The 17443-nt window shown below is 35.8% G+C and overlaps 2 protein-coding genes across 2 annotated transcripts; one reads left to right on the top strand and one right to left on the bottom strand.

The window, feature by feature from the left end:
* Positions 1–2970: 2970 nt before the first annotated feature.
* Positions 2971–8711, bottom strand: LOC114527792. The gene is made up of 8 exons (XM_028549484.1): positions 8651–8711; positions 8496–8540; positions 7270–7499; positions 6102–6207; positions 5514–5558; positions 5252–5427; positions 4082–4428; positions 2971–3262 (listed from the first exon to the last, which is right to left on the bottom strand). Coding segments are annotated over exons 1-8 (1011 nt in total). The 3' UTR covers positions 2971–3261.
* An 811-nt stretch (positions 8712–9522) lies between these two features.
* LOC114527834 lies at positions 9523–12874 on the top strand. Its single transcript, XM_028549538.1, has 5 exons — positions 9523–9899; positions 10212–10413; positions 10705–11077; positions 11780–11848; positions 12207–12874. The coding sequence occupies exons 1-5, from the start codon at positions 9781–9783 to the stop codon at positions 12482–12484; spliced, it is 1041 nt and encodes a 346-aa protein (XP_028405339.1). The 5' UTR covers positions 9523–9780; the 3' UTR covers positions 12485–12874.
* Positions 12875–17443: the final 4569 nt, after the last annotated feature.

A 17443-nucleotide genomic window follows, 5' to 3' on the forward strand; every position in this document is an offset into this window, starting at 1 on the left:
TTCAGGGTATTCGCAATATACAATATCACTCCCAAATAACAGAAATAAGTAGTAGCTGTCTCAGGTTTGCGCTGAAAAGGAAGTCTCAACACGACAATAGTTAAATAACCTCAACTGCATGACTGACACCGTGCTTATCATGTGTTGTTGGATAATAACATATAGCGTTTACTTATCTGCATTTTAGGCGAATAAAGGGAAAAATCGTAGGTCATGTATTAGATATTACACGGTTGCGACTAAATATGGATTTTATGTCCGAGCGGCAAAAACAATATCATTGATGGTAAAGCTGACGTGCACTATTTTGTTTTATAGTAGGTATAAATAGGTGGTGGGTACATTTAAAAAGTTGATCACATATTATTGTTCACATTTTTAGTTTTTATTTGGCGCATATTGGCTGCCTATAGCATGACCATTTATGATAGCCAGACCAGACACGGCGGTAAAAAACTGAGGGGAGGCTCGAGGAATGAGTTTGTAACTAACATAATTATAAGTTAGGTGTCAGAAACCACTTGCAAGACTGAGCTAAAATAAACGTTTTTGTTCGGAGAGGGAAGTGTATAATGGAGAATGGAAACTCGATTTCACATGTTGGGACCGTTGGCTGAAAATTCATTAAATTCAAAAAGCTCTGAGGAGACTCTGAATATACAATTGAATTGTTATTGCTTAAATTCTAAACACTTCTCATTTCAAATTCATCTGAGATTAATTTATATCGCGGACGGCGGACGGCAGACGTCTATATATAGTGTTTCTTAAGTTTTAAACCTTTGCAGTCGCATCTCTTGTTATAACAAAAGCATTCTCAAATGCCGGCATGCAGGCTTCGGTTTAGGCCCCTTGAAAATGAACGTCTTAACCGTATATAGTCCGTACGAGTTCACTACATGGTCCGTATACCGCTATTCGATCTGACGACATCTAGCTCTACCAGTGGCGTAGGAAGGGGGGGGCACTGGGGGCACGTGCCCCCCCAAGATTTCTCAAGGGACCAAAAGTGCCCTTTTTGTGAAAAAAAAATGCCTTTTTGGGAAGCGAAAAGAAACGAAAAAGTATCTACTATTTCCCAATAATCCTTAAATTGAGAGGGATTTGCGGCCATTTCAGAGGCATATATCTCAAAAACCCGAACCCCCCTAGCAGTTCCAAACCCAAAAAATACGAAAAATGCTCTGCGGTCGGCGGTCTCTGAATCAAACCGTCCCTATATATATATATTTTTATTAACCATTTTAACCGCCATTTTTATTAACCAAAAGTGCCCCTAGAAGCTGGTGCCCCCCCAACCTCTGGATGCTTCCTACGCCCTTGAGCTCTACAACGATCCTAACTAAAGAATAGCGTATACGCCGTGTAGAAAAGTAAAAGTAATGAAAGTCACAGACAATATCTTACATTTTACAGACGTTTGAACCTTACTAAATTATACCAACATTCACTTGCATGGATAATCTCTCGACCAATCCGTCACTTGCGTTCTCGACACATGCATAAGTGGGTAAATTAGGACTTAGTACAACTTTAGCCAGATCATTCTATATAGTATATGCTAACACAATAGGGTTGTCATCGGACAATACTAAAAGGTTAAACACAGTCAAGTGTGAGAAGTACAATGGGAGTAAATATTAATTGGAGACAATGACCAGGAGGGAGGTTAAACCGAAACGAGTCGCTTTATCTTTAAATTTACTTCCAGACTTATATAATTTATTACATATTATCAAAAGAAAACACTTCATACATTCATAGCACAATGGTAAAATTGTATTTATGAATTTCTAATTGTGTAGCTCACGAAGTGAATATATTTTGATATTAATTTACCTTAATTTTTTTCTATAGCTATACATCCTGCATGCATGTAGAGTATAGAGACAATGCATCGTCTTTCAACATAGTCTGTGCAGTTAATAGTTTTTCCTAACGTTTTAGCTTTCTTTGTTACTAGGGGCGCTTAATTTCTTTCAGGCGGTCAAAATGGTCAAACCGGTCTATTTTGAAAAGAAATAGAGTATTTCGTTAAGAATATAGAGATGTAACTGCATTTCCTATGCTAGGAAGGTCTAAATAACGATATACTGAAATACAGAGTTTTTGAAACACTCTAAAAAAGCAGTATTCTGTCTGTACCGCGAAATAGGCTAGGATAACCACACGAGGTGAGCTTTGTAGAAATAATTATTATGCATGGGTTGTATTTACTCTTTCTTGGTCTTGGCATTTACGGGATGCAAATGAATAGTTGGTGTGCTGGCACGGATTTTGCCAAACAGTCACTTGCAAATTAGACTTTGCATGGTCTTCAATGTAATAACAAAGAAAGGCGCTGACGTCGTGCTTATACACGTGTCACGCGGCAGTACAAATTACGGTCTTTTCAATTCCAGTCAGTTTAGTCCTAACTCCTAACCTCCATTTCTGTTCCGGTAGTATATATATATATATATATATATATATATATATATATATATATATATATATATATATATATAATAAATATATTATAATAAATAATATAATATAAAAATTTTTATTATATAATATATAATATATATATATATATATATTATATATATATTATATATATTATATATATATATATATATATTATATATATATATATATATATATAATATATATATATATATATATATATACATGCAGCGGGAATCGAGATACGATTTAGCTCATCCCGCTCATTCAGTTCCCTGTAAATGTCCGTCTACATGCATGCACGCAAACACTTAATTTTTATAACTGAATTACAGTAAGAGTTTAAAAGTGAAAATACACACACATTGTTTGCACATGTTAAACTATATATGTACATCAAATTTTACTTGTGAATTCATTGCAACTTTACTTTAGGCCCGTTTCAGTTGTCGAACTTTTCATGCGCCAGACCTAGCTATTCAACATGCAGCTAAAGTCAATTTGCATTTGATTTGGCACCTGAAATGTTCAACGTCTGGGAACCAAAGTCAATATTTTCCCATTATCATGTCGTCAATGCAATAAGCCAGAGGCCCAGAGCATTATACCATCAGCACCGCCATGGCTCAAGAGTGATAAATATCATTATTATAGTTGAAAGCTATAACGCATATATCGTATAGCTAAAATAATCGTAATACATTCTGGGATTTCTGCCGCTAAGATAGCATGCTTATAGCTAACTGTAGCTGATTATTAAATTATTGTATTTAACGAAGATAAACAGCAAACACCTCAGCCGTACCAACCTCATCTGAAAGCAAAATGAAAAAAGATGGATAAACATATCAGTTTAGATAACAGAATCAGCAGAGACTTAATATGCCATTCAATGATTCAAGTATATATATTCTGCCGGATTTCTGCGTATTCATTCAGGGACCTTATATTAAGCATGTAGGACGCAACCGACGAGTTAAACGACTGACGACACGGGGTCACACGGCTGAAACTCTTCTTCGAATAAATGCATGCTATGGTGTATTATCATAAAATAATTAATAATACTGCATGTATATCATCAATCGTATCAATTTAATTAGCTATATATACTAATAGTACGTTGAAAACATTGGGTTTATGTTTGGGGACTATTCTATAAAGCCTAATTCGAGGTATAACGCATGCAGACGTTCTAACAGCGTGTATAAAAAAACGCAACCACACTAAATATTTTTTAATAATCGCTTTAGTCGCTTTCTGTTTGAGCACAAAAAATCGAATATTCATTATATAAATACAGGACGCGAAAATTGGAGATTCGCAATTGTAAACAGAACGTATGGACTGTGTCCCCAAAAAAGTAACCTTAACAGCAAAATAATGATTTACTAGGGTACTTTTTTGGGACATACGGTACGTAGTATAGACTATATAGACGACGTCTAAGCTCCCATAGGTCTTTACTTATCATTTCTTTTCAAAGACTCGTCTATTAAGGTCGCTATAATTGGAGTCACTCGCATGACTCGCAAAAATATGCATCACGTGATCACAAAACGTTTGGGCAGCAGTCTGGGCATGATGAGACATATTTCATCAGTTCATGGGGTAAAACTGTAACTGAGCTTACCATAATGATCTCCAGGTCACATTGGTTTCACTCTTACTATACTGAAAAGAGTTTCCTGGAAATCGCGTTTCCCAAGGGCAGGCTGTTGAACCACCAATCATTAACCAGCCGGCATCACCGAGGCAATGATTATAAATGCTATTGATAAAAAAAGAACGGCAACGGTGCTTAACCTGCTTGGAACACGACCCATCTATGCTGAAGAAGTTCTTTGGAGATGAGAAAATATCTTGCCAAGGAGGCTCTTGTAGACGGTCAATACTAAACCAGTCCATATTGTTTGTGCCACTGGCATTAAATTTTAATACGACATGTTCCTTGGTTTGGGTATAGAGCACAACACGGACCTGTTCAATTAAAAGACGCATAACTGAGATTATGTGCACACGAGCGTCGTTTTCGAGCGTTTTCAAAATCGTTTTTGTCTAGTTTATCGCTTTGACGCCTTGTCCACACGATCCAAGGAAAAAAATGCTCAATATGTTTAATTAGCTTCAACTGATCTATCGTTAATTGAATTGTTCAACTCTCGAAAACGTTACCGCGTGTACACATAGTCTGAATACTTGAGTATAGTTAACTTAGGCCTCATTAGACTCGTTATCAGGCGTTCACACGTTCAAGGCACGGACAAAAAACAAGAGGAGAAAATTAAGAAAGACGAATGTCTGGACATATAAGCGGGCGAAAACTGAACCGATGTAGCTAGTATATGATAGTGCTGTAAAATATATTTTCTATTTGAACTAGATTGGTAAAAATGAAAACAAAAACGAAAAAGATCAGGCAGGTACCCCCTACTATAATGTTTGCGAATTGCTTGGATTCACGAACAATCATCCAAGTTTGCACACATTTTTTCTGCCTTGCATGGGTGATCAATGTAAGAGAGCAAGTCGACAAGACGACAACATGCAGTGCCTCGCATTCATCCACAGTGACTCAATACTTGTTCCGTTCCGTACTCAATAGACCGTCCACGGTGATTAAGCATCAGGGGCCGGTTGTTCGAAAGGCGTTTAGCTTAAACGGTGTTTAAACGAAAAACCGGCACCAGCAATATGTTTAACCGGAAAGAATAAAAATATCTCAAAATATTATATATAGGATTTGTGCATTAGCTTAGAATTAAGGATTCCAGGATTCAACTCAGAACAAGAGTAAATATACCTCAGTAGGATTAAACGTTTCCCAATCTTGTACCATTCGGTTTTTGTAGTGACGTTTGAAAGAATTATTTTTATTCAAGGCGTCAAGAGAAGACTCTTCACGTGTAAGAGAATCACTCCAAATATTGTTGATTGTTCCATTTTCGCCAGCAATTGTTTTGAACACAAGAATCCAACCTATACATAGATATGTGCTGGATAATACATTCATGCATATTAATTTTGAAACGCAATAAAATTGGTAAACACGCATAAATACATACCGCCGTTTTCCATGTCGCAATATACTGGAAATGGTTGATCGATAGCTATAAAAACGCACAATATTTGATGCCTCAAGCTGATCTTCCTTCTTATTCCCACAGATAAATATTGGTAGCTGAGTTATAATGACTTTATGCAGACGGTAGACTACCTAATCATGCATGTAGTCGGTTATCGAAAATAATTTAAAGCCCCGTTTACACTACAGTCAATTTATCGGCACGGCACGGCTAAGATTGGTACCCGTACCCAATTTTATTATAGTGTTCAGGCTACCTTGCAAACAAAGGCCGAGCACAGATGAAATGGTTAAGGGTACCCATTTTAGTCATTCCGTGTCAATAAATCGAGTGTAGTATAAACGAGTCCTTAAAAAAGCTGGAATATCTCACTGAGTTGACGACGGTCATGAAATTATTACAACAAAATACTAAACTGCAAAAATTTGCAAAAAAGTGTTGCCTATGTTGGCTTGGCGTACACGCGGCTTCAAAATGTGTGCATAGTGACTGGTGTGTTCTTAATTATATGCATATATAACACTGTAAATCGCTATGAATGAGGAATTAATGTATCCCTATACGTACCTGTTCCCAGAGTCATCCAGTATATCCCATCACGAATATCGTTTGTGCCGCTTCTTTTCTTCAAAATATCTTCACAAGATCGTCCAGGGATTCCTTTTGTCCCATACTATATACGATAAATACAGAATATGTGTCATGATTTAAAATTTAATTTTAATAGTTTTTCTTTTGTCCCATGCATACTATAGCTGCAATAAATACAGTATATATGCCATAATATTATTTCTAATGAACACTTATTTTGACAGTTTTGCCAAGCGTTTTGATGTTATTAATCAATTTTCTTGCCACAGGACATAAGAGAGCTGCATGGAGTCGTCGTAATATGTTATCTTGGAAGAAGAAATTATATATATATATATATATATATATATATATATATATATATATATATATATATATAATATATATTCCTGTGCTCAATACTAAATTGAAAAGCAGAGCTATATTATTATTTAAAATCTCAAAATTACAATTATTATTCGCTACTCAAAGTTTCACGATCTATAATGATCTATCATCAGGCGATTATGTCTGGTTATTACTCTTGCTTGATTTCGTTGATTTTCAATTTATTGCACGCGCGCACGATGAAATTTTCCGGCTTTGTACCGGTCATTGTGGGGGCATTTCTTGAACAGTTCCGATCGCTTATTTAATAGGTTTTTATGGTTTGATTTCATAATTAAAAGTCAGTTTCTCTTTAATACAAAGATTACAACGTGAGTTACCGGGAGCATAGGGTGTTGAGTAATTCAGAATTGACCAATGGATGGAAAAATCTTTTTCCTTAAATTTAAGTTGCAATACATATTTCGAACAGTCATTTTCCTTTTCATATCGAATTAAATTAAACGATTTCTTATATGGTTGTTATATATATCAACCATATATATCAATATAGCAACCATAAGAAATCGTTTAATTTAATTAACTAATGTCCCCACAATGACCGCGGTACAATTTAAAGCTGGAAAATTTCATCGTGCGCGAGTACAACAAGATAAATTGAAATCAAGCATGCAAGAGAATTAAACGGACATAATCGCCTGATGATCGATCATTAAAGATCGTAATATCACTATATATATCGCAATATATACATAATATATATTATTTTGAGGCAACGAGGGGAAAAAGCGAATAGCCTTCTTATGTGGCAACTTACTACGTTGACAGTCTGAAAAAATGTCCACGATTCAGCATAATTTTGTTCATGAATGTGGTCTTGCTTAAGCCTTTCAACGAGCTGACAGTTTATTCCGTCATCTATTTTAACACGTCCTGTCCTGTAGCCAAATCCTAAACAGTTTTCCAAACGAATGCAAAATAATGCGCATTCAATATCGGTTTCAACCGTGTGGTTTGAAATGATCCCTTCGCTTTGTAAGTAGAAATCTGTATGAAATGATAAATGGTATTATGGATGAGGACATGCATACAAACAGTGCCATGACCGAAACTGCACGGGGAAACACTCAGAATTGCAATTATATAACTATAAGCAGATTCCCTATGTTCATTATGAATATTTAATATAATAATATGCTATATATACATTTATGCTACCGATAGATATATGATTGTTTTGACAACATTTTAACAACATATTTAACAAGTTTTTACTGAAATTAAACCTTCAAATGAACTTGTCTAAAAAACATTTATAACAAGTAGCTATTTCATGAAATACCAGAGGAAAAGGTTATGTCCGCTGAAACTGCATGGGGAATTGCAAATTATTATTTAACTATAAGCAGAGTTCAAAGAATGAATTATTTAATATAATATGCTATATATATATATACGACATATATACAGCGTAAACTGATGTTAATATATTATATATATTATATATATTATATATTATATATATTATAACATATATTATATGTATACATCAGTTTTCGCCCCCGATATATATAATTGTTTTGGCGCAAAATTTCACTCAACAACATTTAACAAATGAACTTGTCTAAAAAACATTTATGTTTAAGAAATGAAACCTCTTTTCGAATTCATGTAAAAATAAAACTGAAAATATTTTGAACGCGCATTCTGTCAGTTCCTTATGTTTTTCCTTCATTGAGAAGATTAGGCGTTTAGACTTAGGTTGAAACGTCAAGAAGTCAAGAGTAGGACAGCATATATAACTTCCTCAAGATCAAGGGGGAACATGCAACACAACATAACGTACAACTCATTCCTGACGAAACGTTTTCCTCAAGAAAAGATATTGAAATAATCCTGTATAACTTTGAAACCCTGAATTCCGTTTTCTTCTCATGAGGATTCGAATCAATATGGAGTTTCAAGTTCCCATGTACTACATAGAGTCACTGGGACTCTGATACATGGCAAGACTTGGGGCAATATAAAAAAAACAAGTCTTACCTGTTGTAATTTGCCGGAACAGATTTCCATAAGTACCCACAAATACTATAATAATCACAAAAAAAGTGAAAGAATGAAACGGATTTCACTTCAAAAAGAATTCCAGGCATTATTTTTGGTTTGATCGCGCGCGTACATGAAATGTGTATGCCGACCATCAGATAGATAATGACTGACTGTATGATTGATGTTGATTACAGATGACGGCAAATTCATGATTAATTTCTTTTCAAGAACAAGCCATCTGCAAATGCTTCCTATATTTGAAAAATGGTTTAAATATCTGTTTTGATAGGATGATTCACTTTTTAAACTGACAACCGAAGTATTAAAATTCGTTGGGGGTGGCTTTATTGAAAGTCGATTTAGGCCTACGGGGAAAAGTTGGGAACTAAGAGAGAAGGGGTCACTATATCGCGCACAGTTCAGCCCAGTTCTAGCCTATAAGGCAAATGTTACACATATTTTGATTTTAGTTTAATGGTTGCTGGACATGGCTTTTTTATTATTTACTTGTTATAATAATCATGATAATTCATGTCTCTCAAGGCTCGTTTACATTTTTGGCTGCGATTTTCTTCTTTTGATAGATGTGAACGAGTAATGCTCTGATGTATAAGAACTCTAATTTGAACATTGGTAACTAATTTACTCGTTCACATCTATCAAAAAAAGAAAATTGCACATAAAATCGCTGCAAAAATTGCAAGTATTGAAGTAAAAATCAGCAAGTGAGTCAGTAACTTGCTAACATTTAGCACTTAGCCCCCCCCCCAACTCTCTGATACGTTCCGCGGTCGGGAAATAACTGGGACTAGTTGCCAAATACAACCACAGTGAAAACAACTTTTGTGTAGTAAGTTAAAATATCTCTTGAACTAGTAATTAAGTTTTTAAATTTATGTCAAAACTATGGTTCTTAAAACTGAACTATAGTCTATAAGATTATTAAGATATAGAATTTCGATTAGTTTTATAAAGAGTGAAAAAATATATAATTAAATTTTATCTACTTTAATTTCGTTCTCGTGGCGCTCGCGCGTGTACGCGAGTCTACTCGGTGTATTATGACCATAATAAATAATAGACGCGCGAGGGGTACGAGAACGAAACATTTCTGGGCTGCCGCCTATGAAAACTGAAAAGGCTATGAGATCATACATCATCTAGATCTTAGATCTACTCAGCCTTTTGTAGCAAATGATATTGATTGTGCCTCTGTTGTTTCGTTTCTGTTGACAAAAAATACAACTCTAAAATACTTGATTAAATTAAATTCGGGAATATGGCAACGGCAGTCGAAACCCCGGAAGTGAGAGTAACTGGTCAACTTGTTCCCTTGGAAGAGTTTGATAGAATAAGAAATGCTGTTTGCTTGTTGAAATCAAATACCAAAGACCAAAGGTTTGTATTTGTAGAATTTTGTGAAAACAAATTTATATTTCTTACCATGTATCGCTTAAAAATTAATGTCTAAATACATTTCAATTTCTGTATAAATTAGTACTATAATTACTATTGATAAAATTTACTACTTCATAAATCGATAATCTAGGCTTAGGTAAAGGTACCAAAGTTTGATACTGGAAAACTATTCATTGAAAGACTATTGAATGTTTTCTATCAAATTAATTAATTATCCCATATAGTGCAGTTTTGTGTGCGATGCAATTACTTGGCATGGTACTCATTCTTTTTATTTCCATCAATTTGTAGCAAGTCATGGAGTGCTTCTGGATTTTATGTAAAGGTGAAACTAAAAGGAAAAGAAATTCATTGCATCATGACAAATTTTCATGTATTTCAAAAGAAACAGGAAAATAGCGATGATATGGTGGCTGTGTTTAATCATGAGTCAACTGAAAGGGAGCCTTTGGAACTTCCCCTTGTGCCATTCACATTATTTGCGTCAAACACGGTTAGTATCACAGGCCTTATCACTTGTCAAATAGTATTTCAGTGAAAAATCTTGAGAAATCCTCAATGTCAAAGATTAACTTAACGACAAACAACATGAACTCTTAGTAACTCTAAGCGGTAACCCTAACTCATGGCAGTAATTAGGAATGTAATCTGTAATCAATGTAAATTTTTCCTACATGCATGCAAGTGTAATCACTGCTTTTGTTGATTAAGACAAAATGTGCAGCTCATGTTTAAAACCATATTTCAAACTCCTATTTCCATCTTACAAACTCATTACTTTAAGGTACTGGATTATGCATTGATTCGAGTCAAAGAAAGTGACATGAAATCCGTAGGGGTGAAACCAATACTGGCTGATGACAGTAGATTACCAGATGTCCATGATGATGATACAGTGTACATTATTCAACATCCAGAAGGATGGAGAAAGCATTTTAGTCATGACAAAGTCAAGCGTGTTAACAAACCATTTATAGAATACAATGCCGATACGCTCAGAGGATCTTCTGGATCACCTGTCTGTATCTTGAATGAGTCAAAACTTTTTCTGCTTGCATTGCATAGCTGTGGTGTTACTTATGATGGAGCTAACCCAAGTGCTTGGAATAAAGGCGTGCTTCTTTCTGAAATATTGCATCATCTTCTCACTGGTTTAGGTAAGGTTATATAAAAGGTTATTGTTGGGTTAAAAAAGGTTATAGGTAAAAGGTTAAGGTTATATAGATAAGGTTATGAAATGAAAGCATTATAGACCAGCATGGCCTTACATGCTGTAAGCAACAATTCTTAAACTTATCAATCATACATAACCCTTCTTAAACTTATCAGTATTCCAATAGAAAAATTGAGAAGGTTGATAGTATGGAGATGTACAATCATCATACCAATTAGTTATAGGTAATCAGACAAATCCATAGTCCATACAGTTTTTTTTAGGCAAGTAGGATTTTCAAAATAGGGATGCTGTGTCAAGAATGCAATTTGACTGGCCTTTGCAGTGATAGAAATATTAATACCACAGTTCCAGTAGCATTTGACATATCTGATGCGTGTCAGGTTCTGCAATCTTTGTGCCATAATCCTATAGTTTACAGCTAAACTTTCACAAAACGCTTCTGCTGCAGTTAATCACCTAGTGCATGTCCAGTCATTCTGATCATTGTGAATGTTTTTAAGGCTGGTTTACTCTTGCAGTTTTTGTTGTGATTTAATTTATATGTTCAGATACGAGTTCGTACACAGTAGACCATTCGTAACTTATTACTCACCTATACTAAAAAAAGATAATCGCACTAAAAATTGCAAGTGTAAAGGCCTTTAGTAAAGGTATAATGACCAAAGATTTCATTGTCTTGTAGTTCAAGAGCTTCCTACGCCCACACCTGGTGTTCCGGATCAAATGGAGAGTGGTAGTTTGGCTGTCGTAGGTAGGTAGCTATATCTCGATGTTTATCATTTTTCAAAAAAACTGTGTGAGCTACATGAATTTAGGATATTTAAGATATTTTGATTCACATAAATATTTTTGTGCAGTTTTGGTTGAGATTTATTAAAATTACCCTGACTTTCTTTGTGATATTAACATTGGTCTCAATATTTCAAGCAGATCATAGACTCCCATTATTTCTCCCATTCTTTACGTTTACCTATGTTGCCTGCGTGTGTAGTGTAGTAAAATGTGTTGTATAGTAAAGTGCTGTATGGTAAAATATTGTCTTTGTGGTTAATTGTATCAGTTTTCAGGGGTTTTTTTCAAATGTTGTTTAATGATAGATTTTCTTCAAGGTAAGAAAGATCCTGATAACAGAGTCACCAAAGATGATATTATTTACATAGCTAACGATATCATCGGAGAGTGGAAGCAGCTTGGCAGAGCACTTGGACATTCGGACAGCACTTTAAAAATCATTGACGCAGATAATGATAAAGTGTACAATAAATCCTATGAAATGTTAATCAAATGGACCTATAAAATGGTGTCAAAAGCGACCTATGGGAATCTAGCGGCAGGCTTCTCTCACCCAACTGTAAATAGGTTCGACTTGATTGAGAAGTACTGTTAAAATCTATGTGTAGTAATTTTAGTAGTTACCATTGTCCCCTCCATGGGAAGCAGACTGGCCCTCCCCTCAGAGGAAGCAAAACAGTCTAAAACAGAACGCCAAACAGCCGTCTAAAAAAAGAACGCCAAACAGTCTAAAAAAAAAGCGCATGTGTCGTTAAGTGTTTTCTAGGTCTTTTAGCAGGTTTATGTTTTATACCGTGTTTATGAGCTTGTAATCGTTGCTATTTTTAAAATTGCTATTTTTAAAAAAGAATCACAAGTATAATTAGCCAATGAAATTCTAGATGAAATTCGAACTTCTAAGAATTAATTTTACACGGCGATAGCAAGAATATAAGTATTTGCAAAAATGAGCGAAATAAACAATGTTTAATGCTCACGTGACTGATATTTATATCTTTGTATATATATTGTCTAAAACTCCCATAGGTCTTTACTTATCATTTCAAGACCCGTCTATTGATAGCCGACGTCGTCGTCCTTCATGCTTAAGGTCGCTAATTGGAGTCACTCGCTTGACTCGCAAGTATATGCATCACGTGACCACAAAACGTTTGGGCAGCAGTTTAGGCATGATGAGACATATTTCATCAGTTCATGGGGGTAAAACTGCAACTGAGCTTACCATAATGACTCCAGGTCACATTGGTTTCACTGTTACTATACTGAAAAGAGTTTCCTGGAAATCGCGTTTCCCAAGGGCAGCCTGTTAAACCACCATGCAATCATCAGTAACCAGCTGGCATCACCGGGGCAACTGTTATAAATGCTATTGATAAAAAAATAACGACAACGGTGCTTGGAACACTGCCCATGCATCTATGCTGAAGAAGTTCTTTGGAGATATCTCAGAAAATATCTCAGTTGCCAAGGAGGCTCTTTTAGACGGTCAATACTAAACCAGTCCGTATTGTTTGTGTCACTGGCATTAATTTTTAATACGACATGTTCCTTGGTTTGGTTACAGAGCACTTCAAACTTCAAGCATTCAAACTTTCCGAGCGTGTACGTGCGTATACAAAACGCGTAACTGGAAAGCAGCCTAAAGCATCAGTAATGCACGTGTTTAGCCGGAAAGAATAAAAATATCTCAAAATATTATATATAGTATTTGTGTATCAGCTTAGAATTAAGGATTCCGGGATTCAACTCAGAACAAGAGTAAATATACCTCAGTAGGATTAAACGTTTCCCAATCTTGTACCATTCGGTTTTTGTAGTGACGTTTGAAAGAATCATTTTTATTCAAGGCGTCAAGAGAAGACTCTTCACGTGTAAGAGAATCACTCCAAATATTGTCGATTGTTCCGTTTTCGCCAGCAATTGTTTTGAACACAAGAATCCAACCTATACATAGATATGTGCTGGATAATACATTCATGCATATTAATTTTGAAACGCAATAAAATTGGTAAACACGCATTAAATACATATCGCTGTTTTCCATATCGCAATTAATATACTGGAAATGGTTGATCGATAGCTATAAAAAACGCACAGTATTGGATGCCTCAAGCCGATCTTCCTTCTTATTCAGTCCCACAGATAAATATTGGTAGCTGATTTATAATGACTTTATGCAGACGGTAGACCACCTAATCATGCATGTAGTCGGTTATCGAAAATAATTTAAAGCCCCGTTTACACTTCAGTCAATTTATGCACGGCACGGCTAAAATTGGTACACGTACCGAATCCGTGCCAATAAATCGAGTGTAGTGTAAACGAGGTTTTAAAGAAGCCGGAGTACCTCACTGAGTTGACGACGCGGTCATGAAATTATTACGACAAAATAAATTGCATTTCAAAGTGTTGCCTGTTGGCTTGACATACACGCGGCTACTTTTCAAAATGTGTGCATAGTGGCTGGTGTGCTCTTAAATCCCTACGTACCTGTTCCCAGAGTCATCCAGTATATCCCATCACGAATATCGTAATAAAACAAGTCTTACCTGTTGTAATTTGCCGGAACAGATTTCCATAAGTACCCACAAATACTATAATAATAAAAAAGTGAAAGAATGAAACGGATTTCACTTAAAAAAGACTGAATTCCAGGCATTATTTTTGGTTTGCTCGAGAAAATTGCACATAAAATCGCAGCAAAAATTGCAAGTATTGAAATAAAAGTCAGCAAGTGAGTCAGTAACTTGCTAACTTTTAGGACTTAACCCCCCCCCCACACTCCGCGGTCCGCGGTCCCTGTACTGGCCCTCTTCTACCACAAAATACATCTTGCTTAGAAACATTATCTGAAATGGCGGGAAAGAACTAGGACTAGTTGCCAAATACAACCACAGTGAAAACAACTTTTGTGTAGTTAAAATATCTCTTGAAATAATTGGGTTTTTAAATATATGTCACAACTATATAGTTCTTAAAACTGAACTATAGGCTAGAAGATTATTAAGATATAGAATTTCGATTAGTTTTAGAATAAGTGAAAAAAGATATAATTATATATAATCGATTAATACTGCAGGATGAATTTATATTTCGATTTTCGACAGCCCTTGTCACCCTTTTCTAAACCTCTCTCCTGAATAATTTCTCATGCTGATCACTGACAGACAGAAACGGCCGACACATACTGACGGAGAAACATACTGACAGACAGAAACCTCAATCCCTATGACACAGATCACAGATGAGACAGTTTCCGATACGGCCGATACCGGTCGGGCATTTCTCGGGGAGACACAGTACCCGTTCAGTGTCGGCTGTGTTCCGGAGTGAGTTCCGCATGCCTTTACACTCATTGCCGACCTGCAAATCCGTGAATATTAAGGCGGAAGCGAAAGGCTATGGTAGTACATAATGACTAATGTGAAATGAAATGTGAAATGCCTGTGAATGAAATGTTTCAATGTATACGTAATAAATAATTATCTACTCATTCTCATAGCCCAGAATTCCAGAAACGTTCTCGTTCTCGTGGCGCTCGCGCGTGTACGCAAGTCAACTAGACGCGCGAGGGCCACGAGAACTCTTAAACCTAACGCATATATTTTTTACAAAAAAACAACCATTTACCGTTTGTTTTTAAAATTTAGGCGCAAAAATGGAGATCGATAGAGCTAGCTTTAAAATATTAACATTTTTCGTCTTTCGAACACCTTTTTCCCTTACTTTAGAGTCAAAATACACTTGCCAGAGCAATTTGCGTGGGGCGTGGAATGGCGTAGGTAGGGGGACAGCAACACCAAAGGCACAGAGCATACAGAGGTTTGACTGTACCCCTGGCTTAGCCAGTGCGCTTAAGAGAGGCCTTCTCCCTCCGGGAAAGCATGCATATGGCGGCGGCTTGAACACATCATGGAATTTAAACAGCCGAGACAGAACTATCTGGTAAAAAGCAAATTCCGAACAAACAAGACATCTTGAGAATCAAAATATAATTCAAACAAGACACAGATTGAGACTGTAAATTTTCGACTTTATTACAAAGTCATCTTCAGACAGAATGAAATACAATACTTTACAACGCATATATATACAACACAGAGAGAGAGCGCACGTGTCAATCCAGCATGTAGGCGGAAGGCCGGTAAACCAAGCAGAGCGAAACATGATAAGGTTGTGAATAAAACTAAATATGTATGCTATATTTACAACAATATGTTAGATAGATTAATTTAAGGAAAGAAAGAAAGACCCGACAATTAAAATAGAGAGATTAAGTGAACAGTTGTAGTTCTTTGCTGGCTTTAAGTCCAGTGTTAAGGAAAGGTTTGTTGTGTTTGATTAAGAGTGCTTCAAGAAAGGCGAGAATATGATAGTTATTCGATTTAGTTATGTGTAGGATTCTATAGTTATTGAAAACTAAGTTCTCAATAGGAGAAGGGTTATTCAAAGATAATGGTATATCGTTGAGTAGTGAGAACTGGTTTTGTAGTGTGGCCAGGATTCTCACAACGAAATTGATGAATTCCTCAAAAATTTCTAAAAATTTCCCCAGATTTCCGAAGAATTCCTGAGACACAAATAACGTAGTATAAATAGTCAGGATATAGTATAACACAAGTATAGCTATTGAAAGAGCAGTGCATTTTTGTTTGACAACCAAACGTCCTACATTGCTATATAGCTCTCACGATCATTCACGCGCTCGGTCGTTTTCTCGTGAGATGTGACGGTTACGCCAGTCTTCGTGATCTGCAATTTAGTATACTCCTTGTTCCTTTATCTGCATTTTATTTATTTTGTCCGCATTTTATTCTTTTTGTCCGCATTTTATTCTTTTTGTCCGCATTTTATTCTTTTTGTCCGCATTTTATTCTTTTTGTCCGCATTTTATTCTTTTTGTCCGCATTTTATTCTTTTTGTCCGCATTTATTTTTTTGTCCGCATTTTATTCTTTTTGTCCCATTTTATTCTTTTTGTCTGCATTTTATTCTTTTTGTCCGCATTTTATTCTTTTTGTCCGCATTTTATTCTTTTTGTCCGCATTTTATTCTTTTTGTCCGCAATCCGCATTTTATTCTTTTTGTCCGCAATCCGCATTTTATTCTTTTTGTCCGTCCGTCCGCCTATCCGTCCGTCCGTCCGGATCCGCATTTTATCCCAACCCGTGTCAACTAAGCCTTCCGATAACTTAAGTGTCAATTAAGCCTTCCGATATTTCCGGTGTTTTAACAAAGTTTAATAGTTTCGATCCTAACCTCAATTTCACAGTTGACCTTCCGATAACTTAAGTGTCAATTAAGCCTTCCGATATTTCCGGTGTTTTAACAAAGTTTAATAGTTTCGATCCTAACCTCAATTTCACAGTTGACACTTTTCCCGATGGTATCGCACATTTTTTAGATATAAAAATCACGGTCGATGGTACTGACGTTTATCGTAAAGACACTCACACTGGTCAGTACACACATTTTTCTAGTTTCGAGCCATTCTACCGCAAAACAGCTTGGGTGAAATCCCTTTACCACCGTGCTTTTAAAATTTGTAGTTCGGA

This window comes from Dendronephthya gigantea, unplaced genomic scaffold (genome assembly GCF_004324835.1).
Source record: "Dendronephthya gigantea isolate DGI-Jeju-01 unplaced genomic scaffold, DenGig_1.0 000047F, whole genome shotgun sequence".
NCBI classification, from domain to species: Eukaryota; Metazoa; Cnidaria; class Anthozoa; order Malacalcyonacea; family Nephtheidae; genus Dendronephthya; species Dendronephthya gigantea.

What these genes read in the sequence shown, in the direction of transcription:
- LOC114527792 (XM_028549484.1), bottom strand. Translation starts at nt 8,711, where the DNA reads ATGAATTTGCCGTCATCTGTAATCAACATCAATCATACAGTCAGTCAT. An exon ending in CAGTCATTATCTATCTGATG is followed by an intron (nt 8,541 to 8,650) that starts GTCGGCATACAC and finishes TGATTATTATAG; the next exon opens with TATTTGTGGGTACTTATGGA. An exon ending in AAACGTTTAATCCTACTGAG is followed by an intron (nt 4,429 to 5,251) that starts GTATATTTACTC and finishes TTAATTGAACAG; the next exon opens with GTCCGTGTTGTGCTCTATAC.
- LOC114527834 (XM_028549538.1), top strand. Translation starts at nt 9,781, where the DNA reads ATGGCAACGGCAGTCGAAACCCCGGAAGTGAGAGTAACTGGTCAACTT. An exon ending in CATTATTTGCGTCAAACACG is followed by an intron (nt 10,414 to 10,704) that starts GTTAGTATCACA and finishes CATTACTTTAAG; the next exon opens with GTACTGGATTATGCATTGAT. An exon ending in TGGTAGTTTGGCTGTCGTAG is followed by an intron (nt 11,849 to 12,206) that starts GTAGGTAGCTAT and finishes ATTTTCTTCAAG; the next exon opens with GTAAGAAAGATCCTGATAAC.